The 7,536-nt window shown below is 35.0% G+C and overlaps 1 protein-coding gene across 1 annotated transcript; it reads left to right on the top strand.

Annotated features, from left to right (window-relative positions):
• Window positions 1-438: 438 nt before the first annotated feature.
• Window positions 439-7,024, top strand: LOC111517489 (uncharacterized). The gene is made up of 3 exons (XM_023173663.2): window positions 439-561; window positions 928-1,188; window positions 6,821-7,024. The coding sequence occupies exons 1-3, from the start codon at window positions 547-549 to the stop codon at window positions 6,950-6,952; spliced, it is 408 nt and encodes a 135-aa protein (XP_023029431.2). The 5' UTR covers window positions 439-546; the 3' UTR covers window positions 6,953-7,024.
• The last annotated feature ends 512 nt before the right edge of the window (window positions 7,025-7,536 follow it).

Raw genomic sequence — 7,536 nt, 5'->3', positions numbered from 1 at the left:
CAAAACTGTAACCCCACGATCGACATGGCTTAATGCGCCTGAATGGAAGCAAAAGTCAAAAGTATAGAGAGAGAAAACATTTCTCTTTCTGGAAAATACTTTAAATTTACACAGTAACTTATCGAAGTGAACAAAAAAGTTTGCCTGTTTTACACATGTTTAGAGTGTTTCATTACAATTTGTATGTTTTTTCAGATTGTGGAAGGTGAAAATAATTTTCCTTCAATATCAGTTCTATATATCAATCAAACAAACATGTACTTTTTTCGTGTACTCCAAAAATAGGTAACTTGAATGAATCCTAATCATTTTTACCTATAAACCCATCCTCAACTCAATAAGTATATAATTCAGATTTCTATACATAACTACACCATTTCCATTACAATAATATTATCTCTCATGCTGGGTTTAGGTGATATTTGCAAATACCATTTTTAACCACTCGGTGGATTTGGTGGGAATGACAGTCTACTGGAAAACTACATAAAGAGGATCACAACATAGGGGAACCGCAATCAAGAAAGTACCAAATTCCGGCACAAAATGTTTTTGGTACAGGTAAGTTTTGGTAACATTTGATATTTATGCTCATTCAATAATTCATGGCTTGATCATGCGTTACAAAAAAATTATGTCAATTATTTTTAAATAAGCAACACAATAAAAAATATCTGAAACCGTTTCTTGTGTTGATGAATTTCACTAAAACTATGAGGTTTCTTTTCGCAAAATTTTTACACAAAGTATATGTTTGTATAGAAATTTAAAATTCGCCTTTTGATTATACGGTGCCGGCTCATTTTTGTGAAAAAAACTCTTCTTGCAGTTCCTACAAGGGGAAAACATTTTCTACTGATTCACAGTCATTTTAATTTCACCTAATAAATTATCACTCCACTCATACATGAATTTAACCTTTTTTAGGTATTTTATGGAACTCTTCTGTTTGTACATGGAACCCAAGCTTTAGTGAGACTACACCCTGATAAAGCAAAAAATGATATAGAGAATATATTCGATAGCGAACGTTTTCACCATCAGAATTCTCCAATACGATACGAAAGCTGGTCAGATAACGATAATAATCCTGAAGATGATTTAGAAATGGCGAAACGAAATTTTGCTGAAAGACTGGTATCAGTTAAATTTAATGGCATCAGAGACAAACAAAAACTTTTTTCAATCGTAAGTATATTTCATGAAAAAATCATTAATTATGAATGAAATACTGAAAACAGTTTAAATCAACTATTGTCTCTTCTGTTAGACCTCTTCAACCTTTCTGGCTATTTCCACCTCCTGAAAAAAATTCAAAATGAAATGCTGAACTTTTGTTTGATATTCAGTTCTATGTATGTACAGGAGAAGATAATAAAAACTCAATTCAGCTTTTTTCGGTTTGAATGGTGGGAATACAACAAAAGGAGCATGATGGGTCAAAATACTCCGGAGGTAAAATAGCTCCCCAATCGGATCTCCGGGAGGGGGCGCTGATTTGAGGTAAGCATCCTGCAGCAGTTATTCGAAAACCACTATTTCTGACAGTAGTCAGCAGCGTCCTTCTAACACTAGCAACTTCAAAATCGATTTCTGCAACATCAGAGGACTCAACTCACATATAAACTCAGAGCACCAACATCTGCAAACAAATAGTCCTCATATTCTTACACTCACAGAAACCAAAGACAGAGCTTCAATAAACCCCGTCAATTTTCTATATCCTGGCTATGGTTTCCACTCCCCATTCATACGTAATTTTGGAATATCTCTTTTTATCCAAAGCAATCTCTCCTGTCAACGAGAGGAAATGCTGGAACCCCGAAACTTTGGTATTATGTGGTTCAAAATAATGTCACAGAAGATAACCAAACTCACATGCAGCGTTTATCGACCACCAAGCGATATATCATATACAGCACTATTCTCTTTACTTGCAAACACCATTGACTTTCTGCAAATCAATCATCTCAGTGCCGAAATTTCCATATTCGGTGACTTCAGTGTTCACCATATCGAATGTCTCAAAATTTCAAATATCAACGACAAACGAAGCCGAAGTCTCGAAGCCGAGTCTTTTGTAATAAACACCGGCCTTACTCAGATTATAAATGAGCCAACCAGGATTCCTGACTGTGATGGATAATACGCTAGTCTTCTGGATCTATACCTAACAACCGATCCAGAAATTTACACAGTCATCGTAAGGTCTCCATTGGGATCTTCTGATCACAAACTCATTTCAGTGTTGAGTGAATTAGGTACCGATAAATGTTGGGGAACAATCTAAACCGCACAAAGCTTGGCATCACAGATCTGCAGAGTGGAAGGATCTTCAAGACCGTTTCCGAAAATCAAATCAAAGCATACATTCCTTTTTCAAAGAAACGAACTTCTAACAGCAAACACTGATTCAACAAAGATTGCGAGCAAGCTGTCGCCTCCAATAATCTCGCCCACCGGCAGTGGCGCAAAAACACCAGTGTCGAAAACCGAACTAGGTTTGTTAATGCTCGCAATAACTGCAAGCAAAGAACTTCACAATAAGAGAATTAGGGATAAAATGCTTGCCAATGGTTCAATTGCAACAACAGCCATAGAAAAAACAAATCTGCTAACTGAACAATTTGCGTCCCACTCCACAGTCGATTTACCGGGAAAGGCATCACCCACTAGTCCCACAGTAAAATCTACAATGCCGGAAATTATAATAATGATAATAATAATAATGTATTAGCTCAACATTCTATAGTATTTAGATGTACAACAGAGTGAGTAACAATAATTGGAAATAAAATAGAAAACCCATAAAAGGTGAAACATGGGTATATTATTAAAACATAAGTTTGATCTATAAAATGTAATAATAAAATAAAAATAATAATAATAACTATAATAAAAGTGTAGATATGTATATAAAAAGTGTGTTATGTATACTATATGTTTAGATTAAAAAGTTATACAATGACAATAAAATCTAACAACAAAAGTGAAATGAGTATGGAGTATAGGTAAAGTTGGGCGTCCACAAAGATATTACTGCTTTTTTTTTCGTTCATTATTTATAAATCTCTTTTGATGTTCATAAATATAAGCCGTATATTCAAGACAGTTCAAGTTGAATGTACTTTAAAGTTTTCTGTGTCTCTATGTTGTTCGGATTCAATTTATAATAAACTTGTTTTCTATATTTCACTTTGAAAAGCTTTGAGAATTTGTTCGGGGGCTGGTTTTGAATCCATACCTTTAATTTGTTTTTGAATGGGAAACGATCATTGGGTATTTTTATTTCATTTGGGATTTTTCTATAACGTCTAGTCGGGCAAATTTTTTAAACAGCTCAATAGGTATCAGCAAGGCGTTTGGTCCTGATGAAGTGCTCGTCATTATACTTAAAAAGTGTTGTAATTAACTCGGACAGTATTTTGCAGACTTTTTAACCTGTCTAATAAAGAAGGGGTTTTTCCTTCTTGTTAGCCTATTCCCAAAAGGGGCAAGAAAAATCTTCCAAATAACTGTATACCAGTCGCTTTTCTATCAGTGATATAAAAAATCCTGGAGAAAGTCGCAAACCACCACATCCTTAAATATTTGGAACGCTTTAACATCTTGAGCGATCATCAATATGGCTTTCGGAAACTTAGATCAACAGGCGACCTTTTATCATATGTTACCCAATTTTGGAATAATGCAATCGAGAAAAATGGAGAGTCAAGAGTTGTTGCGCTTGATATTTCTAAAGCCTTTGACCGTATGTGGGATGAGGGTTTGCTGATTAAACTTCGATTCTATGGCGTGTCGGATCATTTTTGTGTATGGCTCTCTAGCTTCTTGAAAGAACGTTCCCTGCAAATGTCCATCGATGGATATCTCTCGAATACTTTTACCATAAACGCTGGTATTTCCCACGGATCCATATTGTGTCCAACCCTTCTTTTATTGTATATCAACGACTTATTGGAAAAAACAAGAATCCAATACGTTGCTTTGCTGACGACAGCACACTTGTCTTGTCATTCCATTTGAATTCCAGGACATCGGCTGCCGATGCACATCTTCACCGGCAGCAGGAGGTTGCATATCTTAATGAGAATCTAGAGGTGATTTCGAATTGCGGCGAAAGTAACCAGGTTCAATTTAATTCCACGAAAACCCATGAATCGGTTTTCTTCAAAAAAATTAAATGTCTCCGAACCGGATATAATAATGGCAGGACAGACAATTCCGCTTTCTGCTTCGAATATTTGTTAGGAGTGAAAATGGACACCAATATGTCTTGGAACAATCGTGTCGCTGAAATTGCAAAGGCTGCTTCTCAAAAGCTTGGAACACTGTTCTGAAACAGCAATTTTTGATGCTCATATTAGACCTTCTTTGGAGTATTGTTCTCATGTATAAAGCTCCGTCCTAAAGCTGCTGGATTCGATCCAGAAAAGAGCTATTTACCTGATTGGAGACAAGAATATCACTTTAAACCTTGATAGTCTGAAACATTGAAGAAATGTTGGAGATTGGTTTTTCTTTTATATTATATGATGGAATTGGTCGATACTTGATGAAAATCCATAACGTATTAAAAAAAACATTATTGTGAGATTTTCACTAAACAGTTTTACAAAAACGCAACACGTGTTTCGCCATACAATGGCTTCTTCGGTTGTATTTTTACTAACTAAATTCTAGATATCAATACTTAATATATTTAATTTTAAAATTTGAAGTACCTTCCTGAGGTTTACCTAGGCATTTAATGTTTTATGTGTACTTGAGTTTGTAATGAATCAAATGACCTGAGCTTATGTATCAGTTTCCATATTTGAAAAAATATTCAGTAACGGGGACTTATTTGTTTATGTTTGGTCATTCAGTAAATTAGCCGATTTCTTGAATCTTTTTATTTCTAGACATTCCAGAAGATTGAGTTTCAAACTTTTCTCTACCAAATGTAACCAGTCGTTTCCATAATTGAACGCTTGTGCTTCTGCTAAAAGGTGGTTTGCAAATGTGAAATTGATCTTTCTATTCAAGAAACTACTTCTATGCTCTTTAATTCTTTGGGAAAAAGTTCTCCCTGTTTGGCCAAAATACAGTTTTGGTAAAGAGTTGCAAGTCAGCTTATACTCCTGATCGATCATACACCGAAGTTTTGTTTTTATTATTTTTAATAAATTAACTTAGATTATTAGTTATTATGTAAGCTACGTTTTCGCATTCTTTTTTCAAAAAACGGGCGAGATTATTAGTGGGTTCACCAAAATATGACAATGTCCTTTGGCTGACGTTATCGTATTTTGAAATTGGGTAGACCTGGTCCATGGCTTGCTTTTGTAGTTTTTGGAAATAATGGAAGCGTTGTTTGATGAAACTTAGCTCTCTCTCTGGAAATTACTTCCCAGCAATGGAATGGAATAAATAGTCTGTGGAGCATACTATTGAATGCAGCTCCTTTTTGCTGGTAAGGGTGTGTGGAGGAATTATGTATGACTATGTCCGTATAAGATGGTTTGTGGAAAATTGCAAAATCATGTTTATTATTATCTCTAGTAAGAGTCAAATTAAGGTGATTTATTGAGTTATTTATCTCCCTTTCAGTGGTGAATTTTATTGACGGGCGAATAGAATTGACATATTCGACGAAATTACCTATTTGCCTATCTATACCAGTAAAAAACGGTTCTACTGGTACAGATAGGAAAATAATCATGTGTAGTTATCAACTTTTCAAAACTCCAAATCACTTCAAAGAATGATATTGCTTACTTGATAGACCTGTATGAATTATTCAATGATGTAAATCTCCAACTTCAAGGTGACGACTTGAATTTGATTAAAACAAAAAATGTCATTGCTGCTTTTGTTACCAAATTGCTCTAATACAAGAATAATATCGGCAGACGTGAGTTTCGCAATTTCCCTTGTTTGTCAGCAGTATCCTTCAACAACGACGACTTGCTTGTTTACTGCTAACATTTGGAGAACCTCCACAGTGATTTCGCAGAACGATTCCAGGACATATTTCAAACTGGAAATATCAGACTGGGTGTTGGATTACACAGCAGGATCACCCCAGCTGGAAGAAGAACTTATACAACTGATAACGAACGAGGAAATAAAAAATAAAATTCAAAAATGGATACCAAGAAATTTGGCTACAAAAGCCAATCCCGCAATTGTACCCTGGATGGTGGCCCATCGTTCAATGTTTTTTGATAGCATTCCCATCATCGTATTTGTGTGAAAGTGGATTTAGTGCTGTGGCAACGTTGCTAACTAAAAAGAGAAATCGGTTGCAGATTACCGAACGCGGTGACTTACGGCTGTTTTTGAGTAAATTCGAGCCTGATATTGACAAACTTGTTAAAAATCATCAAATTCATCCTTATTTCACATGACACACATATTTTAATTATTAAAATAATAACTGCGATTGTAATTCTTAAGATGTAGTAAAGTAAAAAAAATTGGGGAGCGCAGGAAAATAATTAATTTTCAAAGTGGCCGGTAGACAAAATAAGTTTGAGAACCTCTGACTCAAAGCATAGTCGGAGATTTTCACTTCTTACACCATTTCTTAACGGAGCTAAGTGTAGAAAACATTCAACAGGAGTCATTGTTGATCGCTCGAGAGTTCTTTGCCTGAAGTTTCTGTACGTCATACAACCCCACATTTGGCCGTTGGCAAATTTGATGACATGCTATGCCCCATGTGGAAAATCATTGAAAAATAGATCAACGCTTAATAGATACAAAACATTGAAGGTCTAAACTTGAATTCAGTGCTGTGATATTATATAACTAATAATTGTAACTTCTTTTTCAGGGAGTTTGTGAGGAGAACTTAACGTGTTCTGATTTGGAACCATGGGAGGTTATTCGAGAGGGTAACTTCAAAGTATTATACAAGTTCAAACCGATCGAGTGCCAATGTATAGGAACATCCTTAATAATCTGAATGGACTGAAAATGACAAATCAATAAAAAATGGATAGCAAAATATTTATTTTTTTACAGTGGTACATTAACTTTACCCTCAATAAATACAATCAAAACACACTTACTTCAAACACGACTAAGCAAACCCCCTTTTTTTTTTGAAGAAAATCTGTTTGAATCGTTTGCTGCACATCATCAACCAACCTCTTGCGAACGTTGCTTTATATTTGAGTTTCCAGTGAAATAAAAACTTTTGGAAGATCACGGACGGACATCTACGTCTGATAATTTGATCGTCAACTTCATCAGGAGCCACAGTCACAAACAATCGAACATTTGTTTTAATAATATGTTTCTTTAAATTTGAAGGGTTATATTTTTAGGGGTGATTACTTTTTTGGGAAAGAAAGTTTTTGGTTTTTGGCTACTCCATCGTGATACAAAAAATGTGGGAATCTTCTACAGAAAGCAACGAAACAATCAATTACAAAATTTAACTCTATACAAAGATGTGTGTAGATCATGCAAGTGAGTAAGTTTCAGGACAAACTGAAAGAAAAAGCCTTCTCGAAACAACTCTTTTCATAGAAACATTGAATTACA

Source organism: Leptinotarsa decemlineata, unplaced genomic scaffold, assembly GCF_025532065.1.
Source record: "Leptinotarsa decemlineata unplaced genomic scaffold, Ldec_3_MD MMD2_tig00000505_RagTag_RagTag, whole genome shotgun sequence".
Lineage (NCBI taxonomy): Eukaryota > Metazoa > Arthropoda > Insecta > Coleoptera > Chrysomelidae > Leptinotarsa > Leptinotarsa decemlineata.
Note: the sequence above shows the minus strand (reverse complement) of the source record. Positions and strands in the feature narration are given on the sequence as shown.